General features: G+C 40.0%; 1 protein-coding gene and 1 long non-coding RNA gene across 8 annotated transcripts; one reads left to right on the top strand and one right to left on the bottom strand.

Moving 5' to 3' along the window:
• Nucleotides 1–335: 335 nt before the first annotated feature.
• LOC124253769 (RWD domain-containing protein 4-like) lies at nt 336–21,010 on the bottom strand. Of its 7 annotated transcripts, XM_046687599.1 has the most exons (8): nt 20,150–21,010; nt 13,918–14,004; nt 10,788–10,868; nt 6,263–6,372; nt 3,775–3,820; nt 2,904–3,011; nt 1,724–1,950; nt 838–1,258 (listed from the first exon to the last, which is right to left on the bottom strand). In XM_046687599.1, the coding sequence occupies exons 2-7, from the start codon at nt 13,939–13,941 to the stop codon at nt 1,744–1,746; spliced, it is 576 nt and encodes a 191-aa protein (XP_046543555.1). In that variant the 5' UTR covers nt 13,942–14,004; nt 20,150–21,010; the 3' UTR covers nt 838–1,258; nt 1,724–1,743. The 7 variants fall into 7 exon arrangements, 5 of the variants coding, with proteins under 5 accessions (XP_046543555.1, XP_046543556.1, XP_046543552.1 ...); XR_006892284.1 differs by lacking the exons at nt 10,788–10,868; nt 13,918–14,004; nt 20,150–21,010 and adding exons at nt 336–698; nt 10,421–10,558 and having other exon boundaries at nt 839–1,258; XR_006892283.1 differs by lacking the exons at nt 10,788–10,868; nt 13,918–14,004; nt 20,150–21,010 and adding exons at nt 738–782; nt 10,421–10,558 and having other exon boundaries at nt 839–1,258.
• On the top strand, nt 15,121–15,600 carry LOC124253771. The gene is made up of 2 exons (XR_006892285.1): nt 15,121–15,326; nt 15,501–15,600. It is a non-coding gene; the product is annotated as an uncharacterized LOC124253771 (long non-coding RNA).
• Nucleotides 21,011–22,600: the final 1,590 nt, after the last annotated feature.

Genomic DNA, 22,600 nt, shown 5'->3' with positions numbered 1-22,600 from the left:
GCTGTTTAAGGGACACAACTCTGTACAGTGGAGTGCGGCCGACGTCCAGGGCCAGCCATCACTGTGAACTCCTCCAGCTGTTTAAGGGACACAACTCTGTACAGTGGAGTGCGGCCGACGACCAGGGCCAGCCATCACTGTGAACTCCTCCAGCTGTCACAGACTACTGGACAAACAAATATACAGACAATATGTCTGTGAGACAGTTTTATTTACAAAATACACTATTTCACAGGGAAAATAACATTATGTTAATGATAAAATAATTATACATTTACACTGACTGTACACCAGAGCCCATATCTACATTCTAAATTGGTGCTGGCCACTCTGCCTCCTGCTGTTACCATATGCAACAATTCCTGTCAGTAATGACGGATTTACTTTCACTCAAATCTAAATTGATCATACCAGATAATGTTGCCGAAACAGTTAATATCCTGACATCCCCTTGTTGTCTGTCCCCTTGTTGTCTGAACCCTTGTTGTCTGTCCCCTTGTTGGATTATCAAAATTTATGATGACAATGTCAACATTTCTAAGTGTTCATACTGTAAACTGTGAATGTATGTCAACTTTTGAAATATTTCGATCCTCAGCGAATGCATGTTAGTCAAAAGAAGACGTTGAAACTGCCCAAATGTAGGTCAACTGTAGGGGACCTTGACCTTGACCCAAGCACCATATCCAACTGGGTGCCTGTGTTAACCCATATCCAACTGGGTGCCTGTTTACCCACCCTGCACCAGGAGTGCCTGTGTTAACCCATATCCAACTGGGTGCCTGTTTACCCACCCTGCCCCAGGAGTGCCTGTGTTAACCCATATCCAACAGAGTACCTGTTTACCCACCCTGCCCCAGGAGTGTCAGTGTTAACCCATATCCAACTGGGTGCCTGTTTACCCACCCTGCCCCAGGAGTGCCTGTGTTAACCCATATCCAACTGGGTGCCTGTTTACCCACCCTGCCCCAGGAGTGCCTGTGTTAACCCATATCCAACTGGGTGCCTGTTTACCCACCCTGCCCCAGGAGTGCCTGTGTTAACCCATATCCAACAGAGTAACTGTTTACCCACCCTGCCCCAGGAGGGCCTGTGTTAACCCATATCCAACTGGGTGCCTGTTTACCCACCCTGCCCCAGGAGGGCCTGTGTTAACCCATATCCAACTGGGTGCCTGTTTACCCATCCTGCCCCAGGAGTGCCTGTGTTAACCCATATCCAACTGGGTGCCTGTTTACCCACCCTGCCCCAGGAGGGCCTGTGTTAACCCATATCCAACTGCCCCAGTGCCTGTTTACCCACCCTGCCCCTGTTTACCCACCCTGCCCCAGTGTTGTTAACCCATATCCAACTGGGTGCCTGTTTACCCACCCTGCCCCAGGAGTGCCTGTGTTAACCCATATCCAACTGGGTGCCTGTTTACCCACCCTGCCCCAGGAGTGCCTGTGTTAACCCATATCCAACAGAGTAACTGTTTACCCACCCTGCCCCAGGAGAGCCAGTGTTAACCCATATCCAACTGGGTGCCTGTTTACCCACCCTGCCCCAGGAGTGCCAGTGTTAACCCATATCCAACAGAGTAACTGTTTACCCACCCTGCCCCAGGAGTGCCAGTGTTAACCCATATCCAACTGAGTGCCTGTTTACCCACCCTGCCCCAGGAGTGCCTGTTTACCCACCCTGCCCCAGGAGTGCCTGTTTACCCACCCTGCCCCAGGAGTGCCTGTACTAAGCCCCTTAAGGTCATGAATCAGCCTTCGGTTGCTGACTCCCAGTTTGACTGAGATGCTTCACTACGTCCACCCAGTCCCAGCCCCTAGGACGGTCCGTGTTTGAGCCATACTTGTCGGAGTACCTCCTCTTCTGGGCTTTTGTCATCTGTTCTTTCTTCTCTTTCTTCTTCTCGGGGGAACTATCCTCTTCTATCACTGTATCAGTCTTGCATTCAGCCTGGGGAGACCAACATGTTTATAAGCAGAGAAACAGGCAGATACTAGTTAACTTTTACTGTCTCAAATTCAAACTTCACCTAAACTCTGGACTCTTTAAATGAATTACAGCAGACATCCGGTTTGCATCTTGACTAGACTGACTGACTGACTGAGTTTGGTTTTAAGCCGCTTTTAGCAATATTCCAGCAACATCACGGCGGGGGACACCAGAAATGGGCTTCACACATTGTGCCCATGTGGGGATTCGAACCCGGGTCTTCGGCGTGACGAGCCAACGCTTTAACCATTAGGCTACCCCACCGCCCCGCATCTTGACTAGATGCTACTTTAGTCTGTTTGCAGTGAAAACGTACCGATGAATTTCACTTAAAAAAAAAGATAATTCGAATAAAGTGAAAATAATATTGCGAATCCTCATAACTTTACCTTGCGAATTGAACATTTAAATCTCAGAATTTTATTCAACCTAGGGTAAAAGTTGTTTACCAAACGATCATAGTTCCAAATCGCTATTATTGGTTTGTATTAAAAGGGTGTATGCACATTAAATGAAACACCGAGAACAAGTAGGGTTAGTCTAAGTTAATGCTCCTCACGTACCACACATGCATTTGTTTCACTGTTCCAACTACTGCGCTTACCCCCTTGTAATACAAACCATAAATAGCGATTTGAATCTATGATCACTTGTTAAACAACTTAACTCCTAAGTTGAATAAAATTCTGAGGTTTAAATGTTCAATTGGCAAGGTAAAATTATGAGGATTCGCAATCTTCATTTCACTGTATTTGATTTACTTTTTTGCTTAAAGTTAAATTCATCGGTACGTTTTCAATGCAAACAGACGATACCTTCTGTTGGAGGTTTGAATAAATGCAAGGGAGATAACTCCGACAGGTATACAAGGGAGATAATGCCAACGGGTATAAAGGGAGACAACACTGACTCACCTGGCTGACTGGAGCAGACTGGGGCTGTTCTTCAAGAAGAGAAGTTAGGTTGTCCTTCACCCACTCAAACAGTGAGAACGTCATTGGGGAACTCAAGAGATTTTCCACCTAAACAACCATCAGAGATATCAAGGCTTTCATATCAAATACAGAGAAAAATTGATAAATTCATAATTAATGACTAAGGAGACCTTACACTATGAGGAAAAGTTTTAACTAAAATTTCATTATTTTTCAGCAATCTCGGCAACAGACTCTTATGTCAACAAAGACGGTCACTTAACAAATAGCTTCAGCACAAATACTGCGGACTAACAATCGAAATTAAAAATATAAGGATTTGAAGAAAACATGACATGACCATAGTTAAAACTTTCCCACATCCAGAACATAAATTTCCCTTAGTCCACTACTCCCGGGGAGAAATGACCTCTACGATATCAATTCACATCCCTATATTGACCTGTACCTTACGATTCTGTGTTTGTTTGTATCAATTCATGACAACCACACTTTATTACAGTCTGGCCATGATTCATGAAGAACACTGGCAAAATGATTCACAACTGACACACTGCCCATGATTTATCACAAACAAAAGACCATGATTCACAACTGACACACCAGCTATGACAGAAGCTTGCCTCCCACTGAGACCGGGATTCATGTCTGACACACCAGCTATGACAGAAGCTTGCCTCCCACTGAGACCAGGATTCACAACTGACACACCAGCCATGACAGAAGCTTGCCTCCCACTGAGACCAGGATTCACAACTGACACACCAGCTATGACAGAAGCTTGCCTCCCACTGAGACCAGGATTCATGGCTGACACACCAGCCATGACAGAAGCTTGCCTCCCACTAACCTCCTCCAGGATCCCACTTCGTACTTTCTCCTTCACAGCATCAAGTCTGAAGAGAAAGGTTACATTCTTAGTACCATTATTATCAGGTTCTGTTACAGTCAGACTTAGTTACTTTATAGTCTGTATTGTATGTACATAGTTACGCCATAGTCAGTATTGTACATACATAGTTACGTTATAGTCAGTATTGTATGTAGATAGTTATGTTATAGTCAGTATTGTATGTACTTTGTTATGTTATAGTCAGTATTGTATGTACGTAGTTACGTTATAGTCAGTATTGTATGTACTTAGTTACGTTATAGTCGGTATTGTATGTCCTTAGTTATGTTATAGTCAGTATTGTACATACTTAGTTACAATATAGTCAGTATTGCATGTACTTAGTTACCTTACAGTCAGTATTGTTCGTACATAGTTACATTATAGTCAGTATTGTACGTACATAGTTACGTTATAGTCAGTACTATATGTCCTTAGTTACGTTATCGTCAGTATTGTATGTACTTAGTTACGTTATAGTTAGCATCGTATGTACTTAGTTACGTTATAGTCAGTATTGTATGTCCTTCGTTACGGTCAAGTCAGTACTGTGCAGACTTAGTTACAATATAGTCAGTATTGTATGTACTTAGTTACGTTATAGTCAGTATTCTACGAACATAGTTACGTTATAGTCAGTATTGTATGTACTTAGTTACGTTATAGTCAGTATTGTATGTACTTAGTTACGTTATAGTCAGTATTGTATGTACTTAGTTACGTTATAGTCAGTACTGTATGTACGTAGTTACGTTATAGGTAGTATTGTACGTACTTAGTTACGTTATAGTCAGTATTGTATGTACTTAGTTACGTTATAGTCAGTATTGTATGTCCTTAGTTACGGTAAAGTCAGTACTGTGCAGACTTAGTTACAATATAGTCAGTATTGTATGTACTTAGTTACTTTATAGTCAGTATTGTATGTACTTAGTAACGTTATAATCAGTACTGTATGTACATAGTTACGTTATAGTTAGCATCGTATGTCCTTAGTTACGTTATAGTCAGTATTGTATGTACTTAGTTACGTTATAGTCAGTATTGTATGTACTTAGTTACGTTATAGTCAGTATTGTATGTACTTAGTTACGTTATAGTCAGTACTGTATGTACGTAGTTACGTTATAGTCAGTATTGTACGTACTTAGTTACGTTATAGTCAGTATTGTATGTACTTAGTTACGTTATAGTCAGTATTGTATGTACTTAGTTACGTTATAGTTAGCATCGTATGTCCTTAGTTACGTTATAGTCAGTACTGTGCAGACTTAGTTACAATATAGTCAGTATTGTATGTACTTAGTTACCTTATAGTCAGTATTGTATGTACTTAGTTACGTTATAGTCAGTATCGTATGTCCTTAGTTACGTTATAGTCAGTACTGTGCAGACTTAGTTACAATATAGTCAGTATTGTATGTACTTAGTTACCTTATAGTCAGTATTGTATGTACTTAGTTACGTTATAGTCAGTATGCAGTATTGTATGTATGTACTTAGTTACGTTATAATCAGTATTGTATGTACTTAGTTACCTTATAGTCAGTATTGTTCGTACATTGCCACATTATAGTCAGTATTGTATGTACATAGTTACGTTAGAGTCAATATTGCTTGTACATGGTTACATTATAGTCAGTATTGTTTGTACATGGTTACTTTATAGTCAGTACTGTTGTACTTAGTTACGTTATGGTCAGTACTGTATGTACGTAGTTACGTTATAGTCAGTATTGTATGTACATAGTTACGTTATAGTCAGTACTGTATGTACTTAGTTACGTAATAGTCAATATTGTATGTACTTAGGTCATAGTCAGTACTGTATGTACTTAGTTACGTAATAGTCAGTTTTGTATGTACATAGTTATGTTATAGTCAGTATTGTACGTACATAGTTACGTTATAGTCGGTATTGTACAGACTTAGTTACGTTTTAGTCGGTACTGTACGTACTTAGTGACGTTATAGTCTGTATTGTACAGACTTAGTTACGCTATAGTCGGTATTGTACAGACTTAGTTACGTTATAGTCGGTATTGTACGTACTTAGTTACATTATAGTCGGTATTGTACAGACTTAGTTACATTATAGTCGGTATTGTACAGACTTAGTTACGTTATAGTCGGTATTGTACGTACTTAGTTACATTATAGTCAGTATTGTACGTACTTAGTTACGTTATAGTCGGTATTGTACAGACTTAGTTACATTATAGTCGGTATTGTACGTACCTAGTTATGTTATAGTCGGTATTGTACAGACTTAGTTACGTAATAGTCAGTATTGTACAGACTTAGCACCACGGTTATCGATCACACAAAAACTGATATTTTGTGACTGGTTAAAGAGTAAAGCAGAAGCATATGTGTGTGTTTGTTGTAAGAAAGTAAACGTGTTTCGTGTACATGTGTTGCAGAAGAGGAAGGGTGAAAGGCCTACATGTGTTTATTGTAGAAGAGGTCAAGGTTGACTGTGGGGGCCACTTCTGGGTAGCTGTCTCCCCAGGATATCTCCACCAGGAACGACTGATGCTCACCGTCCTCACCATACTGAAACATATCACAGTGACGTTATCAGACACAACACACTGATGCTATCAGACACAACAGTCATGTCATCAGACACAATAGTGATTTCATCAGACACAACAGTGATGTTATCAGACACAATAGTGATTTCATCAGACACAACACAGTGATTTCATCAGACACAACAGTGATTTCATCAGACACAACAGTGATGTTATCAGACACAACAGTGATTTCATCAGACACAACAGTGATTTCATTACACACAACACAGTGATTTCATCAGACACAACATTGTCAACAGTGATGCTATCAGACACTACACAGTCACGTTATCAGACACAACATATTGATGTTATCAGACACTACACAGTGATTTCATCAGACACAACAGTCACGTTATCAGACACAACCCAGTGATTTCAACAGACACAACACAGTGATGTTATCAGACACAAAGCTGATGTTTACAGACAAAACAGTGATGTCATCAGGCAGTACAGTGATGCTATCAGACACAACACAGTCATGTCATCAGACACAATAGTCATGTTATCAGACAACACAGTGATGTTATCAGACACAACAGTGATTTCATCTGACACAACACAGTGATGTCATCAGACACAAAACAGTGATGTCATCAGACAGTACAGTGATGCTATCAGACACAACAGTCATGTCATCAGACACAATAGTGATTTCATCAGACACAACAGTGATGTTATCAGACACAATAGTGATTTCATCAGACACAACACAGTGATTTCATCAGACACAACAGTGATTTCATCAGACACAACAGTGATGTTATCAGACACAATAGTCATTTCATCAGACACAACACAGTGATTTCATCAGACACAACAGTGATTTCATCAGACACAACACAGTGATGTTATCAGACACAACAGTGATTTCATCAGACACAACACAGTGATTTCATCAGACACAACATTGTCAACAGTGATGCTATCAGACACTACACAGTCACGTTATCAGACACAACATATTGATGTTATCAGACACATACAGCGATGTTATCAGACACATACAGCGATGTTATCAGACACATACAGCGATGTTATCAGACACAACAGTGATGTCATCAGATACAACACAGTCACGTTATCAGACACAACACAGTAATCTCAAAAGACACAACACAGTCACGTTATCAGACACAACATATTGATGTTATCAGACACAACACAGTGATATTATTAGACACAACACTGATCAAAGTTTAATGATCTCTGGTCATACTGTGTGTAATCCCCACCTCATGGCTGATCTGTTCCTGTCGCCATGACACATAGAGCATAGCCCCCCACCTCATGGCTGATCTGTTCCTGTCGCCATGACACATAGAGCATAGCCCCCCACCTCATGGCTGATCTGTTCCTGTCGCCATGATACATAGAGCATAGCCCCCCACCTCATGGCTGATCTGTTCCTGTCGCCATGACACATAGAGCATAGCCCCCCACCTCATGGCTGATCTGTTCCTGTCGCCATGATACATAGAGCATAGCCCCCACCTCATGGCTGATCTGTTCCTAACACCATGATACATAGAGCATAGCCCCCACCTCATGGCTGATCTGTTCCTGTCGCCATGATACATAGAGCATAGCCCCCCACCTCATGGCTGATCTGTTCCTAACACCATGATACATAGAGCATAGCCCCCCACCTCATGGCTGATCTGTTCCTGTCGCCATGATACATAGAGCGTAGTCCCCTACCTCATGGCTGATCTGTTCCTAACACCATGATACATAGAGCGTAGCCCCCCACCTCATGGCTGATCTGTTCCAGTCGCCATGATACATAGAGCGTAGTCCCCTACCTCATGGCTGATCTGTTCCTAACACCATGATACATAGAGCGTAGCCCCCCACCTCATGGCTGATCTGTTCCTGTCGCCATGATACGTAGAGCGTAGCCCCCCCCACCTCATGGCTGATCTGTTCCTGTCGCCATGATACATAGAGCGTAGCCCCCCACCTCATGGCTGATCTGTTCCTGTCGCCATGACACATAGAGCATAGCCCCCTACCTTATGGCTGATCTGTTCCTGTCGCCATGATACATAGAGCGTAACCGCCCACCTTATGGCTGATCTGTTCCTAACACCATGATACATAGAGCGTAACCGCCCACCTTATGGCTGATCTGTTCCTAACACCACGATACATAGAGCGTAACCGCCCACCTTATGGCTGATCTGTTCCTAACACCACGATACATAGAGCGTAACCGCCCACCTTACGGCTGATCTGTTCCTGTCGCCATGATACATAGAGCATAGCCCCCCACCTCATGGCTGATCTGTTCCTAACACCACGATACATAGAGTGTAACTGTCCACCTTATGGCTGATCTGTTCCTGTCGCCATGATACATAGAGCATAGCCCCCCACCTCATGGCTGATCTGTTCCTAACACCATGATAGGTAGAGCGTAGTCCCCTACCTCATGGCTGATCTGTTCCTAACACCATGATACATAGAGTGTAACTGTCCACCTTATGGCTGATCTGTTCCTGTCGCCATGATACATAGAGCATAGCCCCCCACCTCATGGCTGATCTGTTCCTAACACCATGATACGTAGAGCGTAGTCCCCTACCTCATGGCTGATCTGTTCCTAACACCATGATACATAGAGTGTAACTGTCCACCTTATGGCTGATCTGTTCCTGTCGCCATGACACATAGAGCGTAGCCCCCCACCTTATGGCTGATCTGTTCCTAACACCATGATACATAGAGCATAGCTCCCTACCTCATGGCTGATCTGTTCCTAACACCACGATACATAGAGCGTAACCGCCCACCTTATGGCTGATCTGTTCCTGTCGCCATGACACATAGAGCATAGCCCCCCACCTCATGGCTGATCTGTTCCTAACACCATGATACTAGAGCGTAGTCCCCTACCTCATGGCTGATCTGTTCCTAACACCATGATACATAGAGCATAGCCCCCCACCTCATGGCTGATCTGTTCCTGTCGCCATGACACATAGTGTGTAGCCCCCCCACCTTATGGCTCATCTGTTCCTGTCGCCATGATACATAGAGTATAGCCCCCTACCTCATGGCTGATCTGTTCCTAGCACCACGATACATAGAGTGTAGCCCCCCACCTTATGGCTGATCTGTTCCTGTTGCCATGATACATAGAGCATAGCTCCCTACCTCATGTCTGATCTGTTCCTGACTGACTGAGTTTTGCTTTTACGCCGCTTTTAGCAATATTCCAGCAACTTCACGGCGGGGGACACTAGAAATGGGCTTCACACATTGTACCCGATCTGTTCCTAACACCATGATAGAGAGAGCGTAGCCCCCCACCTTATGGCTCATCTGTTCCTGTTGCCATGATACATAGAGCATAGCTCCCTACCTCATCTCTGATCTGTTCCTGACTGACTGAGTTTTGCTTTTAAGCCGCTTTTAGCAATATTCCAGCAAACTTCACGGCGGGGGACACCAGAAATGGGCTTCACACATTGTACCCGATCTGTTCCTAACACCATGATAGAGAGAGCGTAGCCCCCCACCTTATGGTTCATCTCCTTAAACTTCCCATTGCCATCATATATAGAGCGTAGCTTGTACCTTATACTGGAAGCAGGTTGGGCTGATCTGCTTAAATTTCCCATTGCCATCATATATAGAGTGTAGCTTGTACCTTATACTGGAAGCAGGTTGGGCTTATCTGCTTAAATTTCCCATCGCCATCATATATAGAGTGTAGCTTGTACCTTATACTGGAAGCAGGTTGGGCTGATCTGCTTAAATTTCCCATTGCCATCATATATAGAGTGTAGCTTGTACCTTATACTGGAAGCAGGTTGGGCTGATCTGCTTAAATTTCCCATTGCCATCATATATAGAGTGTGTAGCTTGTACCTTATACTGGAAGCAGGTTGGGCTTATCTGCTTAAATTTCCCATCACCATCATATATAGAGTGTAGCTTGTACCTTATACTGGAAGCAGGTTGGGCTGATCTGCTTAAATTTCCCATTGCCATCATATATAGAGTGTAGCTTGTACCTTATACTGGAAGCAGGTTGGGCTGATCTGCTTAAATTTCCCATCGCCATCATATATAGAGTGAAGCTTGTACCTTATACTGGAAGCAGGTTGGGCTGATCTGCTTAAATTTCCCATTGCCATCATATATAGAGTGTAGCTTGTACCTTATACTGGAAGCAGGTTGGGCTGATCTGCTTAAATTTCCCATCACCATCATATATAGAGTGTAGCTTGTACCTTATACTGGAAGCAGGTTGGGCTGATCTGCTTAAACTTCCCATCGCCATCATATATATAGAGTGAAGCTTGTACCTTATACTGGAAGCAGGTTGGGCTGATCTGCTTAAACTTCCCATCGCCATCATATATAGAGTGTAGCTTGTACCTTATACTGGAAGCAGGTTGGGCTGATCTGCTTAAACTTCCCATCGCCATCATATATAGAGTGAAGCACCTCCAGCTCCTCCTGAAGCAAATATGGATAAATCTGTCATCTTGAAAAGACAGGATTCGGGGAATCTCTACAAACATTCAGCATAACATTTGTCCCTGCTGACAGGAAAAAGCAAATAAACAAAAACATTGTCTTGGAAAAAGGTGAAGTTTTTAGACAAGTGACTTAGAACTTAAGTTTGTCTTAAAACTTATGTCTTATTACATCAGCATTGAGATGTTCAGCTGAATACAACACACATACAGTACACATACAGTACACATACACACACATACAGTACACATACAACACACATACAGTACACATACAACACATACAGTACACATACAGTACACATACACACACACATAACAGTACATACACAACACACATACACACACATACAACATACAATAATACACATACAGTACACATACACACATACATACACATGTACACATACAGTACACATACACACACATACAGTACACATACAGTACACATACAACACACACAGTACACATACAGTACACATACACACACATACAGTACACATACAACACACATACAGTACACATACAACACACATACAGTACACAATACATACAGTACACACACATAACACACATACAGTACACATACAGTACACACAGTACATACAGTACACATACAACACACACAGTACACATATACACACACACATACATACACACATACAACACACATACAGTACACATACACACACATACAGTAACACACATACAGTACACATAACAACACACATACAGTACATACACACATAACATTCACATACAGTACACATACACACACATACAACACACATACAGTACACATACAGTACACATACAACACACATACAGTACACATACAACACACATACACACATACAGCATAATTGACATACAACATCATAATAGCAATAATATTATTAACACATATTATCATCAGTACACATAATATAATAACATTACAATACACATACATTACACATCAATATCAAAGTAATACAGTATAATAATAATATCATCACACATACAGTAACACATCATAATAATCATCACTATCATCAATCGATGATAATAATCACATAGATATCATACAGCACACATAATAACACACATATAGTACACATTATTAGTAATATTACACAACATACATCATCATCAATAATACATATTACTAATACATTATATAACATTAATAGCACACATATCATCATTACCATCATCATCATCAACACATTATCATTAACATAATAATAACGATTATCATCATTGTTATCATCATATAATAATCATACATATCATCATCAACATAATCATCATCATTACGAACATCAATATCATCAAATATCATCATTAACATCATACGAATCATTATCATTATAATATTACGATTGCATATCATCATTAATTATAATATTATCATCATTATATAATAATATCATCATCATCATCGAATCATCATCATCATTATACTAATATAATATCATCATCATTAATATAATATTAATATCATCATATAATCATCAATATCATCATCATCATCATCATCATTATCATCATTAATCATCATCATCATTATTAATCATCAATATGAACATCATCATAATATTAATCATCATTATTAATATCATCATCATCGATATCATTAATATAATATTATCATAGATTATAATCATCATCAATCATCATCATCATCATCATCATTAATATCATCATCATCAATCATCATCATAATACAATCATATAGAATCATCATCATCATCAATTATAACATATCAATATCATCATCATCATCATCATCAATAATATCATCATCAATATCATCATCATCAATATTACATTAATCATTAATAATCATCATCATCATCATCATTATCATCATTATCATCATCATATCATCATCAATTAATAATATCATCATATATAACATAATATCATCATCATCATCATCATCATTAATATCATCATCATTATGATTCAATATATTATCATATAATAACATCATCATTCTCATCATCATTATCATAATATCATCATCATCATCATCATTGATCATCATCATCATCATTATCATCATCATATACCATCATTGTTAACATCAATCATTATCAATATAATACCATCATCAATATCATCATCATATCATCATCATCATCATCATCATCATCATCAATATCATCATCATCATCAATCCATCATCATTAATTTACCATTACGTAATAATTACCATTACCAATTAATTATCATCATTATTAATATTATCATACAATTATCATCATTATCATATCACACATCATACCATCAATCATATAATACAATATCATCATCATCATCATCATTACACATCAACATCAATCATCATCATCATCATTGATACACCATCACACATCATCATCATCATCATCATCAGTACAAGTACCACATCATCATTACAATTAATTACACATACAATCATCATCATCAACATACACCATTATCATCATACATCATCATCATCATCACATCATCATCATACACACATTGTTACCAATATCATCATCATCATCATCATCATCACACAATATCATCATCATCATCATCATCATTACACATCATCATCATACAAGATATACCATCATCAACACACATCAATATACATACATTACACATACAATACATATACACACACACATATAACACACATACAGTACACATACAACACATACAGTACATATACATCAATACATACAACACATACAGTACACATACAACATACATACACATACAACACACATACACACACATACAACACAGATACAGCATACACATACACACACATACAACAACACATACACACACACACACATACAACACATACATACACATACACACACATACAACATACATACACACACATACAACACACATACAACACAGATACAGTACACATACAACACACATACACACACATACAACACACATACAGTACACATACAACACACATACACACACATACAGTACTCCTTTTGTTCACATACAATGAGTGTTTCTCTCAACAGAACTTAAAATCCACTCACCTCTTGCTGGTCCAGGCAAGACATTGCTGACTCCCCGAGATCAGGATGTGTGTTTCATGATCTCACTGCTCATTGTTAGGATGTCCTCTACAAAACAACAGTGACAATAACCTCCGACATGTCTAACCTTTATAAAACAACAGTGACAGTAACCTCCGACATGTCTAACCTTTATAAAACAACAGTGACAATAACCTCCGACATGTCTAACCTTTATAAAACAACAGTGACAATAACCTCCGACATGTCTAACCTTTATAAAACAACAGTGACAATAACCTCCGACATGTCTAACCTTATAAAACAACAGTGACAATAACCTCCTCGGCACATGTCTAACCTTTATAAAACAACAGTGACAATAACCTCCGACATGTCTAACCTTTATAAAACAACAGTGACAATAACCTCCGACATGTCTAACCTTTATAAAACAACAGTGACAATAACCTCCGACATGTCTAACCTTTATAAAACAACAGTGACAATAACCTCCGACATGTCTAACCTTTATAAAACAACAGTGACAATAACCTCAACAGTGACCAATAACCACATGTCTAACCTTTATAAAACAACAGTGACAATAACCTCCTACATGTCTAACCTTTATAAAACAACAGTGACAATAACCTCCTACATGTCTAACCTTTATAAAACAACAGTGACAATAACCTCCTAACCTTTATACAACATGTCTAACCTTTTATAAAACAACAGTGACAATAACCTCCGACATGTCTAACCTTTATAAAACAACAGTGACAATAACCTCCGACATGTCTAACCTTTATAAAACAACAGTGACAATAACCTCCGACATGTCTAACCTTTATAAAACAACAGTGACAATAACCTCCGACATGTCTAACCTTATAAAACAACAGTGACAATAACCTCCGACATGTCTAACCTTTATAAAACAACAGTGACAATAACCTCCGACATGTCTAACCTTTACATAAACATGTCTAACAACAGTGGTACCTTGTCTTTTATCTTAGGAGAAACAAGAGTCATCAGAAGATGACATATCCCCCCGGCCCCCACATATTTGAAAGTACAAATCATCTGACAGTTACTTAAAGTTCAGCTTGACTTTTTTTAAAACAAAGTCCAAATCGTTTCCATGGAAATCATGAGAAATATAAATGCCAAAAATCTGTAAATAGCAAAGGCACCATTTCAAAATTTGCCTAATATATCTGCCAACTTCTGTTGAAAGATACTGAACGCTTTTTGAGTTGTCCACCGGAAATGAAGCTCACCCCACCCTTTTGGGACTAAGTCCTAACCGTTTCCATGGAAACCGGAAAAATAAATCTGCCAAAAATCTGCCAAATAGCAAAAGGCACCACTTTGGCATCTGCCTCACATATCTGCCAAGTTTTGCTGAAAGATATTAAGAAGTTTTCCAGTTGTGCTCCGGAATCGAAACCAACCACTCCCTTTTGGGACTAAGTTTGAATCATTTCCATGGAAACCCCAAAAAATATAAATGACAAAAATCTGCAAATAGCAAAAGTCACCACTTTGGGATCTGCCAAGCGTATCTGCCAAGTTTTGTTGAAAGATATTAAGAGGTTTTCGTGTTGTGCTCTGGAAGCGAAACCCACCCCTCCCTTTTGAGACTAAGTCCAAATTTGTTTCCATGGAAACCGACAAAAATAAAAATTACAAAAATCTGTAAATAGCAAAAGGCACCACTTCAAGATCTGTCTCATATATCTGCCAAGTTCTGATGAAAGATATTGAACGGTTTTCAAGTTGTGCTCCGGAAACGAAACCAACCCCTCCTTTTTGAGACGAAGTCCGAATCATTTCCATGGAAACCAAGAAAATAATAAATCACAAAAATCTGTAAATAGCAAAATGCACCACTTTAGGTTCTCTTTGATATATCTATCAGGTTTTGCAGAAAAATACTGAACGGTTTCTGAGTTATGCTCCGGGATCGAAGCCCACCCCTCCCTTTAAGACTAAGTCCAAAACGTTTCCATGGAAACGGAGAAAAATAAAAATGAGAAAAATCTGTAAATAGCAAAAGGCACCACCTTAAGTTCTGTTTGATATATCTACCAATTTTTGTTGAAAAATATCGAACGGTCTTGGAGTTATGCTCCGGAAAAAAAATGATTGCGGACGGACAGACGGACGAGGCGACGACTATATCCCCCCGCATAACATGCCGAGGGGATAAAAGGTAACTGTGATTAATAAAGTTGAATAAGAACATATTTTGAGAACAAATTATGCACCAATCACTTCACATTCATGACAACATCTCTACTCTAAGATAATGAATGATTCTTAATTTGCAAGTTTTTCTTCATGCTTCAATTTGAGAAGCTGACAAGCAGCCAACAGGAAGCACACTGCACCAAGTTGCCAGACATTTTAATGTTTATCCAAACACAGGCAATATCAGGGCTCCAGATAAGGGCCGTATCGGCGTATGTATGGATAAAAAAATTGCACAATACGGTAGGAAATAATTTAGAAAACGTAGCAGATACGCACCACGGCAATGGTGTACGGTCTTAGAATCATTTACAGACGTATTTATCTGAAAAAGTATTGATTTATTGTATATTGACCTGTTTACACAAGACTAGCAATGTTGTGGTGCATATATGAAACGAAACACAAGATTACTGATACTCCATTAAATTCCATTCAGTACTCTAAATGTAGGCTTAAGGTTTTCGAGTACTCCTATATTGAAAAAATAAGGAGTACGTAATCCTGGTGTTCAAAAAATTATCTGGAGCCCTGCAATATCATTTCCAGGGCACCAATCCTGACTTGCCAGGGGCCTGATGTCTACACATGATGCCATGTCATACAAATTTACAAAACATTAACAGCTCAGTCAACATGTGGGTCGAGACCAGTTAGTGGGCGCATCACTGGAAACCAATTCAAGAAGCAGCCCACTGGCCCATCATCCAGTGATCATGGTGATACGCCCAGTGTTTTCTTCCAGGTCACAGTCAGTCATGTTGTAGACAGCAAAACTGGGAACTTTTCAGAGGGGTACACAAAGCATGGTGGCTAACCTTGTGTACTAGCAATTATGTCCCTGACTCCCAGTCAATTAATTGTTAACATTCAATGTTAACATAGTCATTTGTGTCAAGTGTTTCAGTCTATGAACATTCAGTGTTTCAATCTATCCCAGCTTAAGCAGATAGCCGACGGCGTCCAAGAACTGAAGAGGTGATTTCTGTCCAAGCTCAAGCTGCTCCTTGAGTCCTTACAACACTGCCAACAGTTGTGACTCTTCCTCTGCATGTTGACTGAACACACTTCCAGTGTACACAAGACTGTCTCTCGACATTCTTAGTGTGAAGATAACCGTCAAATAGGACTTGGGGGCTACCTCTCCGTGACATAACAAACTCAACATTACGCAGACCAGCCATGTTGATGCCATGTTAGTTTGTTGTCAACGGCTATATACTATACCGAACTATCTCAATTTACTTTCTCGTCTCACCTTCTCATTTCCCTCCACTTCCAATAATACTGTGTATCTTTTATCATGGCACTAAAACAACTTAATTTCAACATTTAACAACCTACACATTATCCAATTTGTAAAATTGTTCTACTCACTAGAGGTTTATCTTTCATCATGAAACTAAAACAACTTTTAGCTAATCTCAAATTTCCTTGACACAAAACACTACAGAACAGTTTAATCCCTCCCTTGATCTCATCTGTATACTCTATACACTAATGTCTCTTTGGGTCAGTTCATTATGCCAGACAGGTAAATGCTGTGTTTTGTTTTAACTAATTGTAGGGGTACTGGGCTGTAGGGGTAGTGGCATGTAGGGGTTATGGGATACAACCTCCCAGAGTGTGGGTTGGAATCCCACATGTAACAACCAAACAGGGTACAAGAATCTTTACTTTACAGAGAAAATGTAATCATAGCGGACATAAAATTTCCAAGTCCTATGCTGGGATTTGAAACTCGGACCCTCTGATCTGAAGTCAGACGCCATGTCCACATGACCAAAGAGGTTAACCCTGAGAGCAAACTGACAAGGTAAGAATGTCATCTTTGAGATGACTCCACGCCCTGCTACATAATTCCTGACATAGCTGTGATAGGTTCACAGATCAGCCCAGCACTTCATTCATTGCACAAAACTATCTTAGTGCTAACCCTGTCATTAGCCTTGGTAAGTGTGGGAGTTATGATCACCTTACTATTTCGACAGCCTTGTGCCATGGTGTCCAGGTTTCATTTCGACAGCTCTGAATTTTTTAAGTCTCATGGTAGTGCAAGTGTCCAAGATCAGAACTAGTGTGTAACTTTAGGCCAATCTTTGGTAGACATTTGGAACAACATTCACCAGGCACCTGGTGTCTTAAATGAATCGTCACTGCTTCTCCTGTATTGACAAAGGTGGTCCCATCTGACATCAACTGCCCCACCCCCTTTTTAGTGTCTGACCCTATGTATCATGTGACATCAACTGCCCCCTTTTTAGTGTCTGACCCTCTGTATCATGTGACCAGGTATCGGTTTGTCTGTAAACTTGTTATCATAAATCAGTGACCAGATGACAGATCAAAACATAAGCAGTTACCGGCTTTTCCTCACAAAAGTGCGGACCCCCATCAATAAATTGTACAGGTACTTGCTGGAAATATGAAGGTCCTGAAAAGTACTGAAATGGTGTAGTATAGTGTACATTCAGATAATTACTTCAGAGCCTGTCAGTGGGTTGTAGTCAAATGGGCCGAAGGACAAAAGGGCTGAAAAAAAAGTCAAATGGGCCAAGGCCAAAAGTCAAATGGACCGAAATCAAAAGTCAAAATGGCTATAAAAAGGGCCGAAAAATACAAATTTAATAAATTACATAATAAAAATAGTGTAAATAGTGTTTAGTTTGTTGTTGTTGTTGTTATTTTAAATGTATGTATGTCTTCGTTGTTAAGTGTCTTGACTCAGTGTCATGACTAATCTGTATAGTGTGCAGTGTTCCAAGGCTGTAAGAAGCAACCAGCACACCTTAAAGTGTGATCAATGTCAGTCATGGACACACAGGGTTTGTGGCACAGGGATGACTCGTGAACACTACTTTTGACTTATGTAAGGCAACTGTTGCCGAGATCAAGTCAACAGGAGACAGAGTGCCAGGCAAACATACCCACAGCCACACAGGCAGGCAAACTTGTCTCAGTCCAAGTAAGAGCTCTGGTGAGTACCACTTCCTATTGTGATTACTAATTAGTAGTTAACTGTTAACGAACTGTTAATTGAACTTCCTTAATTGTTAATTGGAGATGTTAATGAATCGAACTGACTCTTAATTAGATCAATTAACCTTGTTGTTATAGGTGAAGAAGGCTTCATCACAAGACCTGTTCAAGTCTGCCAGGTCTAGCTGAAGATGTTATTGATATTGTTATGATATTATGTTTTAATGCTATATATATCAATAAAAATGAAAAACATTGGTAAACGTTTTTCTGTTCAGCCCATATGACTAAGAATAAGGCTCTTTTGACATTTTTTCACGGCCCATTTGACTTTTTCCATCGGCCCATTTGACTTGGCACTTCTCGGCCCATTTGACTAGATCCCGAATGAGTCAGTGGTCATGTGGAAAACGGAACGTCTCCCAGGACACGGTATGTTGGGTTTTCTTCATTCATTCTCTGTATCTGTGTTAAGCCCATATCTGGTGTCCCCCGCCGTGATATTGCTGGAATATTGCTAAAAGCGGCGTAAAACAATACTCACTCACGCCTACGAGGCCGCGACTGACTGTGTCGTGTAAAACCGCGACAATCTCCTGCATGTACAGAAATCCAGGGTTCATTGTACAAAGTCTGTAGAACATGTGAAGTTTAGGATTCCTTGCGTGTATTAATTGGGATTTACAGATAAATGTAATTGTGTCTTAAATACATTAATATGGAGTGTTCGAAATCAATTAACTGCATCATTACTACCGACTGAGTACAGGTATTACACTGGAAATCAGTACAACTGCCACGAAGGCTTTAGTTGATCACGATGACAAATTTCTGAAATGGACTGCGCGAAAACTGGTTCTTCTAGTTCACAGAGAGAACTTGCACCTGTCAGGATGACATTGCGTCATAGCTGCTTTTGATCGGCCGAGGTTATCACATATCGTTAAAAAGAACACGATTATTCAGAATATGACTGAGTAAGGGTTGCCCTGTGTGAGGACAAATTGCTTACCAAATGGAAATAGATCATGCCTCGGCTATGGGCGCAGCCATTTTTATTTCCCAAGAATCATTGCGAAATATGTGAAAATGACATAAACAGGAAACGAAACTAGAGCGAGTGTGAAATATTAAAGTACATGCCGGGATCGACTTTGAAAGATTCTGGCAAACAGTTAACGAGAAAGAAGTATGTCCACTGTCGTTCAAAAGTTTAATATGGAATAGATTCAAACGCCTACTCTAAGGCTGCTGTAAATCTGAAACACAGTTTGTAGTTCTAAGTCTGTGTGTCGACAAAATAATAATCAAGTAATCGACAATGTACTTTCCAGACAGGAAGGGAATATTCACAATAACAGATGATTACAGAAATACAACGGTATATGTAACAAGTGATGGATGAAAAAGACTTTACTTGACCACAAGGAAAACTGCGGGCTGTGTAGATCTACACTGTCGCGGTGCAGACGGAAGGAGTATGTGAGATGTTTGAATGGCACTTTAGAAGTTGATGAATAACAAGAAAGTTATGATACTTTATTGGATGGCAACGCCTTTATTATACTATGACGGGACGTTTCGGTATATATAAGTTCCTATGTCAAGCAAGAGTAAAGTGGTGCAGCTCAACACCGACATATACTACCCATCCAAAGTTTAGACTCACTTGTGTAAATGTAGCCACTTACTTCAGGCAACTGTTCTAAGCTTGATTTTGCAAAATCTTTCATACTGTTAAAAGGGACTGTTTACAAATGAACTGACGTATTGGAAAACAAATTCCTAACGTTGAGAAGATTATTGTCATGAGTTCACTAAATGATAAAAATCAGTGAAAATTGGCGAATTCTTAAAAACAGTTTACACCAGAACGCAGCTGTTCACGTGCACAATATTTGCACATGCTTTTCAGCAATTTGATGCATGATCCTCGTGCAGTTCATCTGCATAAGGTTTGCAGTTGGTTCCCCCATGTTGGTGGAGAAATCAATCTTCGATGTAACCATATATATGTATTTACATGTACATAATATATAGTGAGTGTTTTAAGTGAGTCTAAATTTTTGAAAGGAATTATATTTCATGTCAAATGTCTGTTCAACTGATATATACTGATCATATATCAATTCATCACATGTCCGTTTATCTGAAATAAATTGTGTCATTCAGTCTTCAGCTGAAGATGCTGTGACGTTGTGAGCCTGTAAACCATGATGCTGCTGTTGATCTCTAAAAGTGCGACAGTCAGCCTTCAGCTGAAGATGTTGTGACGTTGTGAGCCTGTAAACCATGATGCTGCTGTTGATCTCTAAAAGTGCGACAGTCAGCCTTCAGCTGAAGATGTTGTGACGTTGTGAGCCTGTAAACCATGATGCTGCTGTTGATCTCTAAAAGTGCGACAGTCAGCCTTCAGCTGAAGATGCTGTGACGTTGTGAGCCTGTAAACCATGATGCTGCTGTTGATCTCTAAAAGTGCGACAGTCAGTCTTCAGCTGAAGATGCTGTGACGTTGTGAGCGTTCAGCCCATGATGCTGTTGTTGATCTCTAAAAGTGCGACAGTCAGCCTTCAGCTGAAGATGCTGTGACGTTGTGAGCCTGTAAACCATGATGCTGCTGTTGATCTCTAAAAGTGCGACAGTCAGTCTTCAGCTGAAGATGCCGTGAGCCTGTAAACCATGATGCTGCTGTTGATCTCTAAAAGTGCGACAGTCAGTCTTCAGCTGAAGATGCCGTGAGCCTGTAAACCATGATGCTGCTGTTGATCTCTAAAAGTGCGACAGTCAGCCTTCAGCTGAAGATGCCGTGAGCCTGTAAACCATGATGCTGCTGTTGATCTCTAAAAGTGCGACAGTCAGTCTTCAGCTGAAGATGCTGTGATGTTGTGAGCCTGTAAACCATGATGCTGCTGTTGATCTCTAAAAGTGCGACAGTCAGTCTTCAGCTGAAGATGCTGTGACGTTGTGAGCCTGTAAACCATGATGCTGCTGTTGATCTCTAAAAGTGCGACAGTCAGTCTTCAGCTGAAGATGCTGTGACGTTGTGAGCCTGTAAACCATGATGCTGCTGTTGATCTCTAAAAGTGCGACAGTCAGTCTTCAGCTGAAGATGCTGTGACGTTGTGAGCCTGTAAACCATGATGCTGCTGTTGATCTCTAAAAGTGCGACAGTCAGCCTTCAGCTGAAGATGCTGTGACGTTGTGAGCCTGTAAACCATGATGCTGCTGTTGATCTCTAAAAGTGCGACAGTCAGCCTTCAGCTGAAGATGTTGTGACGTTGTGAGCCTGTAAACCATGATGCTGCTGTTGATCTCTAAAAGTGCGACAGTCAGCCTTCAGCTGAAGATGTTGTGACGTTGTGAGCCTGTAAACCATGATGCTGCTGTTGATCTCTAAAAGTGCGACAGTCAGAAGATGCTGTCGTTGTGAGCTGTAAGATGCTGTTGATCTCTAAAAGTGCGA

The sequence above is a fragment of the Haliotis rubra genome, unplaced genomic scaffold (genome assembly GCF_003918875.1).
Source record: "Haliotis rubra isolate DU_JTF1 unplaced genomic scaffold, ASM391887v1 Scf550, whole genome shotgun sequence".
NCBI classification, from domain to species: domain Eukaryota; kingdom Metazoa; phylum Mollusca; class Gastropoda; order Lepetellida; family Haliotidae; genus Haliotis; species Haliotis rubra.
The sequence above is the reverse complement of the archived record's forward strand: the minus strand, read 5'-3'. Positions and strand labels throughout refer to the sequence as shown.

What these genes read in the sequence shown, in the direction of transcription:
- LOC124253769 (XM_046687596.1), bottom strand. Translation starts at nt 10,546, where the DNA reads ATGATGGCAATGGGAAATTTAAGCAGATCAGCCCAACCTGCTTCCAGT. An exon ending in CTCTTCTACAATAAACACAT is followed by an intron (nt 3,821 to 6,262) that starts GTAGGCCTTTCA and finishes CTTTCTCTTCAG; the next exon opens with ACTTGATGCTGTGAAGGAGA. An exon ending in GAAGTGGGATCCTGGAGGAG is followed by an intron (nt 3,012 to 3,774) that starts GTTAGTGGGAGG and finishes ATGGTTGTTTAG; the next exon opens with GTGGAAAATCTCTTGAGTTC.